The sequence below is a fragment of the Portunus trituberculatus genome, chromosome 46 (assembly GCF_017591435.1).
Source record: "Portunus trituberculatus isolate SZX2019 chromosome 46, ASM1759143v1, whole genome shotgun sequence".
NCBI lineage: Eukaryota > Metazoa > Arthropoda > Malacostraca > Decapoda > Portunidae > Portunus > Portunus trituberculatus.
The window spans coordinates 29,832,735-29,852,734 of NC_059300.1; the positions used below are offsets into that span (position 1 = coordinate 29,832,735).

The following is a 20,000-nucleotide window of genomic DNA, read 5'->3' on the forward strand; positions in this document are numbered from 1 at the left end:
CACACCTCTGTTGCCGTCCGTCCCTTCAGCATATCCTTCAGGCACACACACACACACACACACACACACACACACACACACACACACACACACACACACACACACACACACACACACACACACACACACACACACACACACACACAGTCACACACACACACACACACACACACACACACACACACACACACACACACACACAGTTCTCCAGCTCCTCCCCAGCAGTGCCGTCGCTCCAGTGGCACAGTTCTGGCCACACTGCAGTATAGTGAACAGTATCGTGTGTCTCATGATTCTTACTTTGCGTCCTCTTTATGGCTTGTTTTGTAAGTTCTTTTAACTCTTTTATTTAGGTTCTCGTATTTTTAGCCTTTTGGTTTTGCATTACCTTTTTAGTGTTTATATTGTGTGTTTAGTTTAGTGTTGAGTATCGTTCCTATAGAGGTGTCATTATGATCTCAGCTGCTGCGGCGCCTTGCTCTAATCACTCACTCGTGTGTTTGATGGTGCCAATTGGTCGCTGTTCTTCCTCTTCTTGTTCTCTTGTTCTTGTTTTCCTCTTATGTTGTTTTGTTTTGTTTTTCGTAAGTTTTTTGATGTCAAGTTTTTTCTTCTAATTTTGTTTTTGTTTCATTTTTTGTGTTGTGTATTATTTGTTTGTTTTTCATTTATTGATTTATTTTCTTAGGTTGGCATTTGAGTGTGTTGTTTATTATTTTTTTTTCTTCTTTTTCTGTTTGCTGGTCTTTTTTTTTTATATTTGTTTTCAATTTGTAATGTTTAATTTTCTTGCTATTAGTGTTATTTTTTTCTTCCCTCTTTCAGTTTTCCTCACCACTCTTTATTTTGTCCTCTCCTCTTCTCTTCCTGTCTTGCATTCTCTTTAAGCTTTCTTCTATCCATCTCTCCCTTCGTAATCATTTTCTTTTGTTTTTTGTTGTCACGATTGTTATTTTTCCATGTTTCCATTTCTTTCTTTCTTTCGCTTATCTGATTTTCTTGATTATCAGTCTTGTCATAATGATTCATCTGTTTTATCACCTCCACGTCTCATTATTCACAATTACAAATGCTTAATTGTTTCTGTACTGATAACACTGCACCACCACCACCACCACCACCACCACCACCATTATAATAACAAAAAACAACATCAGCCACCACCATCACCACCACCACTACTATCACGACCACCACCAACACCACCACTATCACGACCACCACCACCACCACCACCACCACCACCAACACCACCACTATCACCACCACCACCACCACCACCACCACCACCACCACCACCACCACCACCACCACCACTAAGCCGACTGGTAAAAGCCTCACTTTACACTTAACTTCTACTTTAGGGTCGTTCAAAGAAGGCTTACACTCTCTCTCTCTCTCTCTCTCTCTCTCTCTCTCTCTCTCTCTCTCTCTCTCTCTCTCTCTCTCTCTCTCTCAGAAATTGTTATTAGCGATTATTCTTGTTTTTATTTTAGTGAAAGCAATAAAAACTAGACTTATCGTTAATAAATTACAATGCATATGTTTCTAATGCTTTCTCTTGTTTTTTCTCCTTGTTTTTCTCCCCTTTCTTCTCCTTTTCTCTTTCTCTTCCCTTTCCCTTTCGTCATGTTCTCATTCTCTCCTTTTTCCCTTTTCTTTTTTCCTTGCTCTTCCCTTTTTTCCCTTTCTCTTCTCTTTTCTCTTTTTCTCTTTCTCTTTCCTTTCCCTTTTCTCTTTTTCTCCTCTCCCCTTTCCGTAGAAAGAAAAAGAGAGAGATAAAAGAAAGAGAGAAAAGGAAAAGGATAAAAAGGGATTGAAAGGTCTCTCATCAAGCACTGAAAGATAGGAAAGGAGAGAGAGAGAGAGAGAGAGAGAGAGAGAGAGAGAGAGAGAGAGAGAGAGAGAGAGAGAGAGGAAAGAAAACTCACTAATTCCTTCTTTCCTCGGGTCTTCCTAAAAATAGAATAAAAGGAACACCAAGAGTGGAAGAATCTAAGAGTTTGGAAAGAGTCAATCCAGTTTCCAGAGCGTCTTCATGTTGTTGTCTGCTCTCTCTCTCTCTCTCTCTCTCTCTCTCTCTCTCTCTCTCTCTCTCTCTCTCTCTCTCTCTCTCTCTCTCTCTCTCTCTCTCTCTCTCTCTCTCTCTCTTTTATTTTCTTCCTTTTTTAGTTCCTTCATTTTGTCATCTCTTTCTTTTCTGGTCGTTTTTGTTTTCTTATCCTTTTTTTTTCTTCACTTTTCCTCCTTCCTTCCCTTAATTAGTCTTTCATATGTCCTCTTTTATCATTTTCTCTGCTTATCTTCCTTTCGTTTTTCTTTTCTTTCTTGCTTTCTTTCCTTCCAACCTTTTATCTATTCTCTCTTTTCTTCCCTTTCGCCGTAATAATCTTCCCTCCTCATTCTCTTTACATTCATTTTTTTTTCTCTCATCATCTCCCCTTTTTCTCCTTCTTTTCCTCCTTGTTCTCAGTATTTTCTTTTTTCCTCCCCTTCCTTACTCTCTCTTTCCTTGTATCACCCCTCCATTTCTCTCTGTCGTTTTTCTTCTTTACTTTTCTCTTTCTTGTTCTTTTAAATCTCATGTTTCCCTTTTCTTTACTCTCTTTCTTTACTTTCTCTTCCTTTTCTTTCATTTTTCTTTCCCTCTTTGCCTTTTCTTTCAAGCGTAAAGGTAGTTGGATCAAATATACAAAAGATAATGATAATAATAATAATAATAATAATAATAATAATGATAATGATAATAGCGTTTTCTATGTAAGAGGGAAAAGCTAGACAGGGGCAACAGAAAACGAAAAAAAAAGAGACCCACTATGTTGCCAGTTCCCTTGCAGGTTTGAGAGAGTTAGCAAAAAAAAAAAGAAAAAAAAAAGAAAAGAAAGAAAAAGAAAAAAAAAAAGGGATAAATGTCTTGAAATCTCCCTCTTAAATGTATTCAAGTCAGGAATATTAGGATTATTTAGTAGAAGGTAAAGTTGTTATGGTTATCAGTAAGGTAGTTAAGGGTAGCTGCAAGATTGTTCAGTTATGGAAAGGCAGTTAGAGTGTTAGTGAAGGTGATGAGCTGTCCACAAAACCATAGGAGTAGATAAATGAATTGATTACGTTATTTAGTTGAGGTTAGTGAATAGATAAGTAAGTAAGTAAGTAAATAAGTGAGTAAAGGTTTATTGCCCATTTAATTTAGTGTAGAAGATGTAGAGCTATGAAAAAAAAGTACATAATTTTGAGGGCCGGGGAAAAAAAAAAAAAAAACTTCATCACGTTTTCTAATTTAGTTTTGTGTTTGTGTTTGTGTGTACATGATTTGTGTGTATGTGAAGGTGTACCTATTTATTATTATTCTCTTTCATCAGTACCTTCCTTCTCTTCTTCTCCTTCCGCCTCCTCATTCATTTCATTCCGTTCTTTCTCCGTCTGCTATTTCAATATTTCCTTTTTCTTTTATCTTTTTTTTTTTTTTTAATTCCTGTGTCCTTCCTTCAGCCTCATTATAATGCCATCCGCCTCCTCCTCCTCCTCCTCCTCCTCCTCCTCCTCCTCCTCCTCCTCCTCCTCCTCCTCCTCCTCCTCCTCCTCCTCTCTCTCTCTCTCTCTCTCTTCCATCCCAGTTGCCTTCACCGCTTCCTTCCTTCTTTCCTTCCTGACCTTCCTATCCCTGGCTGCCTCCTTCCTCCTGATCATTGCCACCCATCCCGCTCCTTCCGTTCCTTCAGGAGGCGTCAAGGGCGTCTAGGATCTCAGAAAAGGAGTTTTTAAGTCTTTGTTTTAATCTTTGAAAAAAAATGTAGATGGGAGGACGAGAAAGTAAGGATGTTGATGTTGTTTCTGTCTTTTTTTTGTTTTTCATCTCTCTCTCTCTCTCTCTCTCTCTCTCTCTCTCTCTCTCTCTCTCTCTCTCTCTCTCTCTCTCTCTCTCTCTCTCTCTCTCTCTCTCTCTCTCTCTCTCTCTCTCTCTCTCTCTCTCTCTCTCTCTCTGCGACTCTCCAGTTAATGCATAAATAATGATCACACACACACACACACACACACACACACACACACACACACACACCGGTTCGAGGCTTTCCCTGTCGTGTGAAGAGACAAATATCTTTCTTTTTCCCTTGTTGTAGTTGTTGTTGGTGGTGGTGGTGGTGGTGGTGGTGGCGCAGTTGGAGAAAGAGAAGAAGATAAGGAAAGGAGAAGAAGGAGGAGAGACAGGAAGAAAGGAGGGAGGAAAGGATTAAGAAAAATGAGATAAAGTGAATAGATAAGTGAAACATTAGATGGAAAAGAAATGGCGGTGTGTTTAATGTACTTAGAATTATTACTGTACTCTCTCTCTCTCTCTCTCTCTCTCTCTCTCTCTCTCTCTCTCTCTCTCTCTCTCTCTCTCTCTCTCTCTCTCTCATTATGTTGCGAGACTGACCTGTTTCTTTAATTTTCTCGAGTGTCCTCAAGCCTTTCCTTTCCCTTTCCCTTCCTGCAGAGAGAGAGAGAGAGAGAGAGATCTATTTCTTTCGACCTTTCTTTCTCTTCCTATCTTCATCTTGTCTCTCTCTCTCTCTCTCTCTCTCTCTCTCTCTCTCTCTCTCTCTCTCTCTCTCTCTCTCTCTCTCTCTCTCTCTCTCTCTCTCTCTCTCTCTCTCTCTCTCTCTCTCTCCTTCACAATCATATATGGAAGTATGTTTTTATTATTTTCCTCCTCCATGTCTTTCTTTCCTTCCTTCCTTCCTTCCTTCCTTTCTTCCTTCCTTCCTTCCTTCTTTCCTTCCTTCTTCCTTTCTTGCTTCCTTCTCTCTTTCCCTTGGCTATTTCATTTCCTTTTTCTTATCTCCTATCCTCATCTTCTGCCTCCTTGTTATCCTCTTTCTCTTGTTTATTTCCACCTTCCTCCTCCTCCTCCTCCTCCTCCTCCTCCTCTTTCTCTTCGCCTTCCGTCTTTCACTTTTTTTTCTCCTTGTTTCATGTTATTCTCTTTGATTATCCTTACAACACTCTTTCTCTCTCTCTCTCTCTCTCTCTCTCTCTCTCTCTCTCTCTCTCTCTCTCTCTCTCTCTCTCTCTCTCTCGTTTCTCTCTCTGATGGAATTCTCTCTGACCCTAACTGATGGAATTGAGGTGACCCTAACGTGTGTGTGTGTGTGTGTGTGTGTGTGTGTGTGTGTGTGTGTGTGTGTGTGCGCGTGCGTGCATGTGTGTGCGTTTTCTTGTTTAGTAATACAATATCTGCTTTTATGTGTTCAAGTATATGTGATAGTTATGTGTCCATGGCGTGTGTGTGTGTGTGTGTGTGTGTGTGTGTGTGTGTGTGTGTGTGTGTGTGTGTCCCATGGGTGAAATCAGGTGTGGGCTTAAGGTGATGGGGTCTTCAGGGGTCCATGGGGAGATCAGGAGGAGGAGGAGGAGGAGGAGGAGGAGGAGGAGAAGGAGAAGAAGAAGAAGAAGAAGAAGAAGAAGAAGAAGAAGAAGGGAAAGAAGAAGAGAAATGAAGTCAAAGAAATGAAGAAGGAGAAGAAGAAAAAGAGGAGGAAGAGAACACTGAATGAACAAGAGGAAAAGGACAATGATAACGAGGGAGAAAATAGATAAAAAAGGAATATTACAAGAGAAAAACAAATAAAGCAATAAAAGATAAGAAAACAAAACAAAACAAATCGAAAGAGAAATGAGGAACAAAATAAAAAAAAAAAATAAAAGCAGAACAAAAAAAATAACAAACGAAAAAAAAAAAAATGCTAAGGTTCTCAAAAAAATGAAATAAATAAATAAATAAACAATTGTGATAGCACTTTCGATCGTGTGGCGAGGGAAGGTCAGACCGAGACGCGAGACAGACAAAGGGGGTGAGGGGAAGGGAGAGGAGGTAAGGGAAGGGAGGGGAGGTAAGGGAGGGAAGGGAAGGGATGGTAAGGGAAGGAAGGGAAGGGAAGGAGAGGTAAAGGAGGGGAAGGGAAGGGAGGAGAGGTGAGGGGAGATGAGGGGAAAGGAGGGGAGGTGAGGGGAGATGAGGGGAAAGGAGGGGAGGGGAAGGTAAGGGGAAGGAAGGCCAGACACACAAAAGGAAAGGCGAGAGATGAGAGGGAGGGAAGGAAGGAGAGAGAGATGCTATAAAATGGAGGTGAGGGGAGATGAGGGGTAGGGAGGGGAGGGGAGGGAAGGTATGGGAAGGAAGGTCAGACGCACACAAGGGAAGGCGAGAGATGAGAGGGAGGGAGGGAGGGAGGGAGGAAGGAGAGGTATGCTATGAGATGACCTTCTATACTTACTCAGTGACCTTTTCCTCTTTTCCTCTTTTTTCCTCTCATCCACTTTTAAATTTTCCCTTCTGATCTTTTTTTTTTTTTTTATTTTTACAGAATATATGTATCTGTTTATTCAATGGTGTGTGTGTGTGTGTGTGTGTGTGTGTGTGTGTGTGTGTGTGTGTGAGTGTGAGTGAGTTTTCATAGTACTTAAAACTTCTTCCTTCTTTTTCTTTATTTTCCTTTCCTTATACTTTCTTCGCTTTCTTTATTATCGTCTTCATCCTTTCTTCTTCTTCTTCTTCTTCTTCTTCTTCTTCTTCTTCTTCTTCTTCTTCTTCTTCTTCTTCTTCTTCTTCTTCTTCTTCTTCTTCTTCTTCTTCTTCTTCTTCTCCTCCTCCTCCTCCTCCTCCTCCTCCTCCTCCTCAAACCATAAGTCTTTGAATGTTGGATCTGAGACCCGAAGGAGGAAGATTTTCGAAGTTAGAGAGAGAGAGAGAGAGAGAGAGAGAGAGAGAGAGAGAGAGAGAGAGAGTGCCATTGTCCCACCAAGAGTGTTTATTTGGAACGTGAGGGTATCTTCATCTTCCTCCTCCTCCTCCTCCTCCTCCTCCTCCTCCTCCTCCTCCTCCTCCTCCTCCTCCTCCTCCTCCTCCTCCTCCTCCTCTGTGCCTCATTTTTCTGTTCGCCTCGTCCTTTATCTAAGTAGTTATGTCTGGCGCAGAGAAATAAGAAGCAAAAGAATAGTTGTTTTAAGCCAAGCCGCGAAAAAATAGCACGTTTAACACTGGCTGAGAGAGAGAGAGAGAGAGAGAGAGTGAACAAGTGTATAATTTTCACGTCTGACTGTATCCTCTTCCAATCTTTCTCTCTGTGGTGTCTGTCTCTCTCTGGGTCTCTCTCTCTCTCTCTCTCTCTCTCTCTCTCTCTCTCTCTCTCTCTCTCTCTCTCTCTCTCTCTCTCTCTCTCTCTCTCTCTCTCTCTCTCTCTCTCTCTCTCTCTCTCTCTCTCTCTCTCTCTCTCTATTAGATTAAGGTAAAGAAAATGATGGATATAATATTAGTAATGTATTTTTTCTATTAATATGTGACAATAGGTGAATTTATACGCATATATTTTTTCTTTTATTTTTCTTTAGTTTTTTCTTGATTGTGTTTTGTGAGAAGTAAAGAGACAGGGAAGGAAATGAAGGGAAAGGGAGGGAAAGAAGAGAAAGTGGAAAGGAAGAAAAGGGAAAGGGAAGGAAGGGAAGGGAAGGTAGAGTGAAGGGAAGATAAATGGGAGGAAAAGGAAAGGAAATGAAAGAAAGAATAATTAAAGGAAAGGATTTAAAAGTGAAGGAAAAGGAAGGGAAAAGAGGGAAGAAATATTAAAGGAAAAGAAGTGAAGTGAATGGAAAGAAGAAGAAAAATCAAAGGAAAGGGGAAGGAAAGGTGAATGGAAAGGAACTGAAGTGAAGTGAAGAAAGGAAGGGAAGAAGAGTGAAATAATTAAAGACTCAGGTGTCCCGTCAACGTCACCTGCTTGCAAATGAGGCGAAAGAAACACACACATGAAAAAATAATGAAAGTGAATGAGTAAGATGAGTGAGGAGACCGTAGCTGGTATAGATGAAGAGTGACTAATACCATCCCCCCTCCTCCTCCTCCTCCTCCTCCTCCTCCTCCTCCTCGCGGGACCAAAAGCTTTAATTAACGGGAACTCTTTTCTCGAGTTTTATGGGAAAGTTAATGGGCGTAGTGGTGCATTCGTGTGTGTGTGTGTGTGTGTGTGTGTGTGTGTGTGTGTGTGTGTGTGTGTGTGTGTGTGTGTGTGTGTGTGTGTGTGTGTGTCTGGCCGCGGCACAAGGTCATGGTGCCAACAGTATGAGAATTTTTAGAGACGGATAGAGAGACTTTGGTGCCAGACTGAATACTCTCTCTCTCTCTCTCTCTCTCTCTCTCTCTCTCTCTCTCTCTCTCTCTCTCTCTCTCTCTCTCTCTCATTGGCCCTGTCCACCGCAGCTTAACTTTTCTTCAGCATTTTCTTCACAATTTTTCTTTTCTTTTCTTTTTTTTTTTTTTCTTGTGTTGAATGGGGCGAGTAAGAGGTCACCTGTCTGGGTCACTCGTCCTCGCCAGCTGTGACCTGACCTAACCTGCAGCCCTCCTCAGTGTCGATCCCAGCCGCCTCTCTCTCTCTCTCTCTCTCTCTCTCTCTCTCTCTCTCTCTCTCTCTCTCTCTCTCTCTCTCTCTGCCTTATATTTTCCTTCCTTCACCTTATTTGTTCATATATTTGATATAAATAAGGAAGGAAAGATAAGTTGGAAAAAACGTGATATATTTTAATCATTATTCTTTGTCCTTCCTCCAAAAGATTAATAGGAATCGGATGAACTCATTAGATTTACTTCTCTTAACCCCTTCAGTACCATGCCGCGTTTTCATATTCATTCTGCTTACTATTTGGTGATTTTAAACAGCTTCAGAAACTTATGTGGGGGATTGAAATAGTGAAGACCCTGGCCATTAATCTTTCGACCTTCATAGACCTTTCGTAATGTAAATGAAATCGTTTAATCGTACCCAAAACTCATGGTAAAAAATGCGTCCTAGCACTGAAGGGGTTAAACTAGTGTAACTCAACTCGTACTGTAGGAATAAGGAAAATAAATGAATAGATAACCAGAGACACTTAACAAACAGTCACATCGAGTTCTTCAAATTGCTATCATTTTCTTCGTTTTTCTTTTACCATCTTGCCATTTTTTTTTTTGTATTTTTTATTGTGTGTGTGTGTGTGTGTGTGTGTGTGTGTGTGTGTGTGTGTGTGTATTTGTGTACGTGTGTAGGGCAGTGGTCTAAAACTATAAAATTTAGACAGGAAGGCCTTCTTCAGTGCCAGTTTGTAAAGGAAAGGCCCACAAGGGTTACTCAAAATAGAAGTGTTTAGAAATTCTCTCTCTCTCTCTCTCTCTCTCTCTCTCTCTCTCTCTCTCTCTCTCTCTCTCTCTCTCTCTCTCTCTCTCTCTCTCTCTCTCTCTTGAATCTTACATAATGTCCTGTATCTCCCCCGACCCCGCCCCAAGAGCCTCTCCTCGCTCATCGCTCACTCCTTATCTCTCCCCACTACTCCCTCCCTCCACCATGTCCTTCACCCCACGCCCTGTCCTGCTCCCCTCTCAGCCTTCCCTTTCCTCCTGCCTTCTCTCTCCCCCTCCACCCCATCCCCTGCACCCCACTCCCTGTCCTGCTCGCCTCTCTGCCTTCCCTTTCCTCCTGCCTTCTCTCCCCCCTCCCTCCCTTCCATCCCATCCCACCGCTGTCTCATATCGTGCATGGATCAGAAAACTCGCCTAGTCTGATCGTTTTTTTTCCTTCCTTCCGTTTTCTTTTATTTATTTTTGGTTCGTTAGTCATATGTTCTTTTCTTTATATTTTGTTCATTTTCTTGTCTCTTCATATTTTCTTTCTCTTTTTTCTTCACCTTGTTAGTTCATGTTTTCTCTTGTTTGTTACCTGGGTTTTTTTTTTCTTTCTTTTCTTTTCTTTCTTGGTTTTAGATATGTAATTTATTAAGAAGTGTACATATATCTCATTAAAGACACGTTGTTATTTTTTTTTAGCTGAGATTCGTGTGTATGTATGTATGTATGTATGTATGTTAACTTCATGTAGACTTTTTTTCTTCCTTATATTTCTCTGTTTATCATTTGTTAAGGATATGAAAATAGAAATAAATGAAAGAGGTAGATAAGAATTAGACACTTACATGAAAACACACACACACACACACACACACACACACACACACACACACACACACACACACACACACACACACAGAGAGAGAGAGAGAGAGAGAGAGAGAGAGAGAGCCAGAGCCAGACAGACAGACAGACAGACTGACACAGAAACAGTGAGAAGTATAGAAAAAACAGACAAAAAAAAAAAAAAGAAGACGAGCTGAAATAAATCAATAAAAAAAAAATCATGTAAGGTTGTAAATATTTTGATGTTCGTTGACCAAGTGCAGAATGTTGTGATGAACTTGATGGCTCGTCCTTGTTTTGTGTGTGTGTGTGTGTGTGTGTGTGTGTGAGTGAGTGTGTTGCGTTGTGACCACTGCACCTGTCACACCTCTCTGCCAGTAATCAACCTGACGCCCACCTGTGTGAATCCCTAACTCTCTCTCTCTCTCTCTCTCTCTCTCTCTCTCTCTCTCTCTCTCTCTGAAACAGCTGATGTTGTTGTTTTTCTTTGAGTTTGTGTGTTTTCTATCTTTTTTTTTTTTTTTCATTTAAGTTCGTGGGTTTAGTTATGGATGTGTGTATTTTCTTGGATTTTTTTCTTTTTCTTATTTTATTCTTTCATTTTGTTATTGTTTGATTGTGATTGGTTGTTGTCTTGAAATTTTCACTTTTCTTTGATATATTTTTTTTCAGTTTTTCTTTTCCTATCTTTTTTTAACATTTTTCTTTTGTCATTTATCTTTTATCTTTTGTTATGGTTATTTTTTCCACTTTTTCATTGATATGTTTGTAGTTTTAATTCTCATCCCTTGTTTTATGACATGCTTATCTCTTTTTCACTGTTTTTCTTTCTTTTCTTAGCTTATTTCATATTTTTCCTCCTTTCATTCGTCTTTTATTTTCTTTTTAATGGCTATTTTTCTGATTACATTACTCATATCCTTTCTTACAAATATACGCTTTTAATTCTTACACGCTTTCCTTCTTTTCCTTATTCGTTTCTTCCTGGTCTTAAATATTCCTTCACCCCTTTTTCTTTATTATTGTTTATTTATTTTATTTTTTTACTGAATATTTGTATCTCATCACTCACTGTCACATTTGATCTAGAATGTGACGTGTGTGTTTGTGTCTGCGTGTGTTGGGACCTGCTTCTCTTCAGATCTTCTTTATTAGTGTCTTCATCTTAAGATTTATGTTTATTTTCTTGTCTCTTTAATATCCTTTACCATTTTTTCTTGTGGTGTTTATAAGTCTGGTGAAGAGGAGGTTTACAAATGAACGAGTGTACCGCTTGTTCTGCTTTTACATCTTTATAAATCCGGCTTTTTTTCTGGTTGAGATATAATTTTTGCCTCTCTCTCTCTCTCTCTCTCTCTCTCTCTCTCTCTCTCTCTCTCTCTCTCTCTCTCTCTCTCTCTCTCTCTCTCTCTCTCTCTCTCTCTCTTCCTCCTTTTTTCTCTGTTTACATCTACAAGAATTCTCATTTCTTCTTCGCTAGATTTAAATAAAAGTTGTTTTTTTCCTGCTATGAATTCTTAAATTTTTCTCATTCCCTTATTATGAATTTACATTTTTGTCTCTATTTTCTCATTATCTATTTTTATGATTCCACATTTTATTTTTCGTTTTATTTTATTTTCATTAGAGTCAGGCACAGATATTTTTTTCTCGCCATCTACCACAAAATGTCATAAACTTTCCCTTATATTGCTACAAATTCACACCTTTACCGCTCAGTTCCCCACTCCACACCTTTAGGAAGCAACACATTTTTTTTTTTTTTTTTTTTGTCACGAGATCCATCCTTTGCTTTCTTTTTACCCGTCTACCTGAATTTCACAACGTATTTTTCATTACATTCATTTGAGATAATTTGGCATTTTTTCCCTGTCGTCCACAATTTTCTCATCTGCTCACCTCGTTCGCTCCTGAGGCGGCGGGAACGTGACGGCCTCATGTATATAGAGCAGGTGACGCCAGACCAACACTGCTCTTATGTGCGGGGCTGAGTCACGGGGCGGGCCTGGGACTCTGCAAGGCAAGAGGTTTTAGGGAGACAGGATGGATGGATGAAGGAGGGAGTGAAAGGAAGTTATGATGGAGGGAAGGAAGGGCTGAGGGAGTGAGAGGATGATGTGGCGGAGGGAAGGGGAGGGAGGGGAAGATGTGAAGAAGGGATGGAGTTAGGTGTTGGGTGTCTTGGAGGGATGATGGAGAGCTGGAAAGAATGAGGGAGTGAAGGGAAGGTGTCATGGAGGGAAATGAGGGTTGAGGGAGGTGGAGGGAAAGAAGAAACGAGAGATGGTTTTTTGAGGGAATGAAAGCGTATTGAAATGCTGAAAGGAGAGAGAGAGAGAGAGAGAGAGAGAGAGAGAGAGAGAGAGAGAGAGAGAGAGAGAGAGAATATGCTGGAGTGTTCAGAGTGAAGGAAGAATTGTAAATGAATAGCTGGTGTGTGGATAAGTAATGCTGGAAAAATAAATAGAAATAAAGAATGATGAATAAATTAGATAAAAGGGTTTAAGAAAAATAAAAAAAAAAAAAAAAAACCGCAACATTCAAAACAAGGAAGAAAAAATCAGACGTAACAATAAAAAGAAAGAAAAACACCAAGAAAAAAACTCAAGAAAAAGTAAAAAAAAAAATATGAATCAACGAAATCCACACACAAACACACAAAACAGGTAAAGAATACAAACATAGACCGACAAACTCGTAGGAAAACTCACAAAAATTAGGAAAGTGGAAGCGAGGCAGAGGAGACTGAGGCAGTGGGTGGAAGACGCAGAGGGAGAGAAGCTGTGAGTGGGCAGTAGATGGAAGGCAGAGGGAAAAGCGACACTGTTAGACTGGTGGCTAGAAACGAGACTGGACTGAGATACTGGGCTGCACTGAAACGGGAGTGGCGTGGGAGACGAGACCAAAGCAGTGAGGAAAAGAGATGGATGGGAAAGAAAATGAAAGAATACCCGCAGTGAGTAAAGAGGGAATGAGAATTGTGTGAGAAAGATGAAGTAGGGTGACTAAAAATGAATGGTCTCTCTTGCTGAATAAAGGAGGAGAAGGAGAATAGAACAGTGGGGGGAAAGGAAATATGGAAGAAAATAGGATAAAGTAGGTTGACTCTTATTAAATCCAGGATGAGGAGTAAGCCAAACCGTGGAAGAAAGGAAACAGGAGAATTTAGGATGAAGTAGGAAGAAAATAAATGACTGGTCTCTTACTGAATAAATGAAGAGAAAGAGACCAAAACAGAGGGAGAAAGGAAACAAAAGAGAAAATAGGATAAAGTAAGCTGACTAAATGACTGTCCTCTTACTGAACAAAGGAAGATAATTACACCAGAACCGTGACAGAAAAAAAAGTACAGGATGAAACTAATGATGAATGCAGCAACGAGTACCATCTTTAATTAATAACCAAACATTCCGACATGTGTTAGGTTATCTTCAGTGGTCGAAAGCAAAGAATAATAAAACATGTAAATATAAAAGCACAAAAGGTTAAAATAATGACAAAATACAAGATTGAAAAATAGAAAGTGGGTGAGCTGGCAGTGTGTTGTTGAAGGCTGGTTTTAGTTGAGAGATGTACAGAGATTCCAGAATTCTTAAATTGTTTCTATTACAAGTGGCAAAGATACGGAAATTATTGAAGCAGGGTTGAACCTTACATGGAAGGCAGTGGTCCCGAATCGCGGAGGAACAAAATCTCTCAGAAATCACCCCGTATTGGACATTCGAAAATAAAAAAAAGGATAAAATAGGCGAGAGCAAGGAGAGTGAATGAAGACTGTGAGAGGAATGAAACATAAGATAACAACCCTCAGGTATTGAAGAAGAGAAATGAAGAGGAGAAAGCAAGGTAAGAAAATAAAAGATAGATGTGAGAGAGCAAAGGCAGTGAGTAAAGAATGAGACTGAAGTGTGAGAGGAACGTAACACACTAACTAACTGTTTGTTGTCTGTGAAGGAAGAAAGATGAAGAAAGAAAAGGAGGAGGCGAGGGAGAAATACAATGGATAGAAGCAGGATAGGAGTTATACACTGGAGAGAAAGAGAGGGAAAGAGATAGATAGACGGGTGGACAGGGGTGAGTGTGACGGATGGCGGGGCGGGAGAGGGCGGGGCGGGGTGATTGGGGGCAGTGGAGCGGGGAAGTGTGAGGCTCACGCTTGTGTGTTGAATGGGTGTCACGCGGCCGGACCAACCATCGCCACTCTTAACAACATGCTTCCTTCCCGCCCCTCCCCTCACGACGACCACTGCGAGGAACAGGAGGAGGAGGAGGAGGAGGAAGAAGAAGAAGAGGAAAAAGAAGATAAACAGAAAGAGGAGAAAATAATAGAAAGAGGAGGAGCATGGAGCAGGAGGAGGAGGAGGAAGATAAACAAAAAGAGGAGAAGCATGGAGGAGGAGGAAGAGGAAGATGAAGAAAAATAGAAAGAGGAGGAGCAATGAGCAGGAGGAGGAGGAGGAGAAGAAGGAAGAGAAACAAATAGATGAGATGCATGAAAAAGGAGGCGGAAGAAACGAAATAGAAAAAAAAACATGAAGAAGAGAAAGAGGAGAAAGAGAAGAAGAGACGACAGAAGAAGAAAGTAACAAGTGAAAATATTGACTATGGGCTCATGAATGGAGTGAATAAGTGCGAGATGATTAGAAAAAAAAATAATAGGGAGAGACAAAAAAGGAGGAAATGCTAATGCTAACAAGAAATTACGATTAACCCCTTCAGAACCATGACGCGTTTCCATATTAATTTTTCTTTCTATTTGATGATTTTATACAGCTTCAGAAACTTACGTCGGGGATTTAAATATTGAAGACTCTGGCCATTAATCTTCTGATCTCCATAGAGCTTTCCTAATGTAAATAAAATCGTCTAAATATAAACAAACTCATGATAGAAAAACGTCCCAGTGCTGAAGGAGTTAAAAAGAGAGAAAAAAAAAGAAATAAAAAAAACCACTGAGGTGCCAATCCCGAACAAAGTCAAAAGCGTTAATCTAAACTATGAGAGAGAGAGAGAGAGAGAGAGAGAGAGAGAGAGAGAGAGAGAGAGAGAGAGAGAGAGAGAGAGATCACAAATAAAGATAAAAGAAGAATAAGACGATAATGGACAATCAACAAAAGAAAGAATAGAGAAAGAGAAAGAGAAGAAAACGTATAGGGAATGAGAAAAGAATCACGGAAGGACAAAGATAATAAAAGAATAAAAAAAAAGAAAGATTGTCAAGAATAAAGGAGGTAAGGAGAAGACAATGGTGATAATGGTGAACAAAATAGAAAGACGAAGAGGAGCAGGAGGAGGAGGAGGAGGAGGAGGAGGAGGAGAAGTATGGTAATAACAGGTAAATGAATATATGTTAGCTTGTAACAAAGAGGAGGAGGAGGAGGAGGAGGAGGAGAAAGAGAAAAAAGGAGTAAGAGATGGGAGTGGAAGCAGGAGAAGGAACACACACACACACACACAGAGAGAGAGAGAGAGAGAGAGAGAGAGAGAGAGAGAGAGAGAGAGAGAGAGAGAGAGAGGTATTTTCCTTCCCCTGAATGTGTAAAGTTCCCGACAATGTGTTTTTTTATATACTTTTTTTTATTGTTGTTATTTGAATTCGTGTTTATTGTCCTTGTTATTTTTTATCTTGTCACCACCACCATCACCACCACCACCACCACCACCACCACCACCACCACCACCACCACCACCACCACCACCACCACCACCACCCACCACCACCACCACCACCACCACCACCACCACCACCACCACCACCACCACCACCACCACCACCACCACCACCACCACCACCATCACCACCATCACCATCACCATCAGCATCACCACCACCACCACCACCACCATCACCACCACCACCACCACCACCACCACTACTACTACTACCCCCCATCAATACATCACCATCATCATCACCACCACCACTACCACCACCACCACCACCACCACCACCACCACCACCACCACCACCACCACCACCACCACCACCACCACCACCACCACCACCACCACCACTACTACTACTACTACTACTACCACTACTACCACTACACTATCACACCACCACCACCACCACCACCACCACCACCACCACCACCACCACTACTACCACTACCACCACCACCACCACTACCACCACTACTACTACTACTACTACTACTACCACTACCACCACCACCACCACCACCACCACCACCACCACCACCACCACCACCACCACCACCACCACCCAATGCTAAGTCGTTGTTTCAGGTCAGTGTTATTGTCGCTAATTAAGTTGTGAGGCCGCCGCTTTGTCACTATGGCTTCTGACGCCCCTTACCTCCTTGCCCCGCCCATACACTGCTTACTCCTCCTCCTCTTCGTCCTCTTCTCTCTTTTTTTTCCTCCTTTTCTCATTTTTTCTTCTTCTTTTCATTTGTTTTCGTCGAGTTGTGTTTTTTTTCTTTTTTCTTTCTTTTTTTTTCGTTTTGATTTCTTTATTTTGTAACTTCTATTTTTTTTACTCTTTCTCTTCTTCTTCTTCTTCTTCTTCTTCTTCTTCTTCTTCTTCTTCTTCTTCTTCTTCTTCTCCTTCTCCCTTTTTTTCCTCCTCTTCCTATTTTTTCTCTTCTTTTCCTTTGTTTTCGTCGACTTGTCTTTTCTTTTGTTTTTTTCTTTTTTCTTTCTCTTTTTCTTTTTTCGTTTTGATTTCTTTATTTTCTAACTTCTTTTTTTTTCTAACTTCTATTTTCTTCTTCTTCTTCTTCTTCTTCTTCTTCTTCTTCTTCTTCTCCTTCTTCTTCTTCTTCTGTCTGTTCTTCGTCTCCACTTTCCTTTTCTTCTTCTCTTTCTCGTTTTTCTCTTTTATTAGTTTATTCTCCCTTCTGTTTATCTTTTTTTTTTTTTTTTTTTTACTTCTATTTTTTATTCTTCGTTGTCTTCTTCTGTCTCTTCTTCGTCCTCCCTTTCCTTTTCTTCTGCTTTTTCTTTTTTTCTTTTTAGCTTATTCCTTTTTCTATTTTATTGATTTTTTTTTTTTTTCTTCCTCTTCTTCGTCTGCCTCTTCTTCGTCTCCTCCTTCCTTTTCCTCTTCTCCTTTCTCGTTCATCTTCTCCCTTCTTTATTTCACTCCCCTCCGTGTCACTTTGTTTTATCTTACTATCTCGTTTATCTTTCTTTTTTTTTCTCTTTTCTCATCTTCCTCCTTTCTCTTCTGTTACATCTAATTCATCTCTCCCTCTTCTCCATTTTATCTTCCTCCTCTTTCATTATTTTCTCTTCCTTCTTGTCATTCTCTTGTCCACTCCTCTTTCTCTCCTCTTCCTCCTTCTGTATTCCCTCTTTCCTTTCACCCATCGTAAACTCTCCTTCCTTCCCCTCTCTTCTATACCCTCACATCCTCTTCCTCCTCCTCCTCCTCCTCTGCTTCCTGTTCCCTCCTTCCCTCATTCTCTCTCTCACTCAACTTTCCTCCCCTCCGTCACTTAAACTTTCCTCTTCATCCCTTTGTTATCTCATTTGGTTCCCCTCTCTCCTTCCTTCCTTCCTTCTATCCACCCTCCCTTGTCTCTTTTCTCCCTTCCCTTCTTCTCTCTCTCTTTCTTCATTCTTTCATTCTTTCCTTCTTTCCGTCCTGTCTTCCCTTCTTCCTTCCTTCAAGTATCAGATGACCTTGTTAACGTGCCATATCGCTAATTAATCCTTCTTCCCTTCTTTATCTCTCCTTTTTCTTCATTCTTTCCTTCGTTCGTTTCTCTATTCTTTCTTTTTTTCATTATTTCCTTCTTTTCTTCTTTCTTTCCTTCCTTCCTTCCATTCTTTCGTTCGTTCGTTCCTTCCTTCCATACATTATTTCGTTCGTTCGTTAGTTCGTTCGTTCATTCGTTCGTTCGTTCGCTTCATCCTTCCTTCCTTCCTTCCTTCTTCCTTTCTTCCTTCCTTCCTTCCTTCTTTCAGCGCTATATTTTCTTGTTGCAGTACCCTAGCAATAGCATTTTTTCCCTTCCTTCCTTCCTTCCTTCCTTCCTTCCTTCCTTCCTTCCTTCCTTCTTTCTTTCATTCATTCATTCATTCATTCCTACTTTATTGTTTTCTTTCCTTCCTTTTCTTTCTATATTCTTGATTCCTCTCCTTTTCCTGCTCTGTCTCTAGCACTTCTTTCTTTTTTATGCAAGGGAGCCACTGGCCAAAGGAAACAAGAGCGATAAAAGAGAAATTCCTGCTAAGATTGCCAGTCCACAAATAAAGGTAAAAAAAAAAACCGATTATCTCAAAGTGGAGGATAAGTGTCTCGACTCTTGAAACTTTCGTCTTCAAAGAGTTCAAGTCACAGGAAGGAGGGAATACAGAAGCAGCCAAGGAGTTCCAGCGTTTGCCTTCAATACTGGGACATATTTTTACCTTGAGATTTGCGTGCGATTACATCATTTTATTGACATTAGAAAGGGTCTATGGAAATCAGATCAATGGCCACAGTCTTTACTATTTTAATTTCCCCTTATGAGTTTCTGAAGCACTCAAGGTTTTAAAGGGGTCAGTTATTGCAAATGCTGGTTAACTCTTGCATGAGAGAGGTGGGCAGAATAATGTTAAGAGAGAAAGAAAATGTCTTGTGCATCTCTCCCTCCCATCCAGATTCCCTCCCCTCATCCCTCCCATCTGAACTCCCCTCTCCTCATCTCTCCCATCCAAACCCCTTTTCCCTCATCTCTCCCATCTTAACTCCCCTCCCCTCATCTCTCCCATACAAAGCCCTTCCCTCATCCCTCCCATTCCCCTTCCCTCACTCCTCTCATTCAAACCTCCTTCCCAATCCCTCCCATTCAAACCTTCCCAGATCCTCCCATTTAAAACCACCCTCCTCCTTTTCTCCCATTCCCTCTTCCCACTCCCCATTCCCCACTCCTCTCCCTTTCCCCCTCACCTGTGCCAGCCCTAATGAGGTAGACGCGACGGTGAGGAGCCGACAGGTGAGTTGGCACTAACTTACCTGTTCTCTTCTCCGTGGCAGGTGTTGGCGGCCGAGATGAGGACGAGAGGGCCGAGAAGGACGGTGGCGGCGGTGGCGGTGGCCGTGTGGTGGTGCTGCTGCCTCGTCGCCCCAGCGCAGGCCAGGTGTAAGTATAGTGACGGTGGTGATGGTGGTGATGATGGGTATGGTTAATGGTATGCTGTGATAGGTCTTTTTGCTTTTGTTTATTTGTTTATTTGCTTATTTGTTTATTTATTTGAAGGTAACGCTTTGGTTGTGGTGGTTAATGTTTTTTTTTTATCATTAACGTGTAAAGTAAGGATGTGTGTGTGTGTGTGTGTGTGTGTGTGTGTGTGTGTGTGTGTGTGTGTGTGTGTGTGTGTGTGTGTGTTTCTTCGTAAGTCAATTTAATTTTCTTCCTTTTTTTTATAGTTTACATACTTATTTTACCCTATGATTTCATTTTAAAGTCTTACATGAGCCAAGCTAGTTAGTGTAGACAGGGAATGCATTACACCATTTATGAAGTCTGTCTAAGGGAGTACCATTGCATTTCACCGTCAGTAAGGAATTTGGACACTACGCTCAAATTGTTTAATCCCCATAGAGGAAAGAAAAAAAAATAGAGTCTGTATATTAGTATCTTCAGAGTAGTAACCTTGAATCTAGAGCGACTAACGGAAATTAAATAGAATCAGAAATGGGAATATAATTAGTGTTAGGTAAATATTTCATCACTTACAACGTTTACAGGTGGAAGAAAAAAAAGTGAGTCTGTTTATGAATATATCTCCGGAATGACCTTGTGTATCTAGAGACTCACAGACGATAAATAGAATCAGATACAAGATTTTGCAGTGTTTGGCAAATATTTAATCACTTAGAGGTTTAGAGAGGGAAGAATAAAAGGAAAGAGTTTATTTGTGAGTGTATCTTTTCAGTCACTTTGTGGGGAGTAATTAAGCAGGTGTATTTTTCTAGCGAGTCCCCTTTACACTCAGGGAAAAGATACATTTGTTGTGCATGAGGTTATGATGCACGCTGGCAACACAGGAAGGGGAGGAG

General features: G+C 40.7%; 1 protein-coding gene across 14 annotated transcripts in view; it reads left to right on the forward strand.

Moving 5' to 3' along the window:
• Positions 1 to 20,000, forward strand: part of LOC123520151 (neuroglian-like) — a 183,676-nt gene that overhangs the window by 93,064 nt on the left and 70,612 nt on the right. For all 14 annotated transcript variants that reach the window (XM_045282108.1, XM_045282109.1, XM_045282103.1 and 11 more), the window contains one exon: positions 18,975 to 19,080. In XM_045282108.1, coding sequence (XP_045138043.1) covers positions 18,990 to 19,080 — 91 coding nt within the window. In that variant the 5' untranslated portion in view covers positions 18,975 to 18,989. The remainder of the gene's footprint in view (positions 1 to 18,974; positions 19,081 to 20,000) is intronic.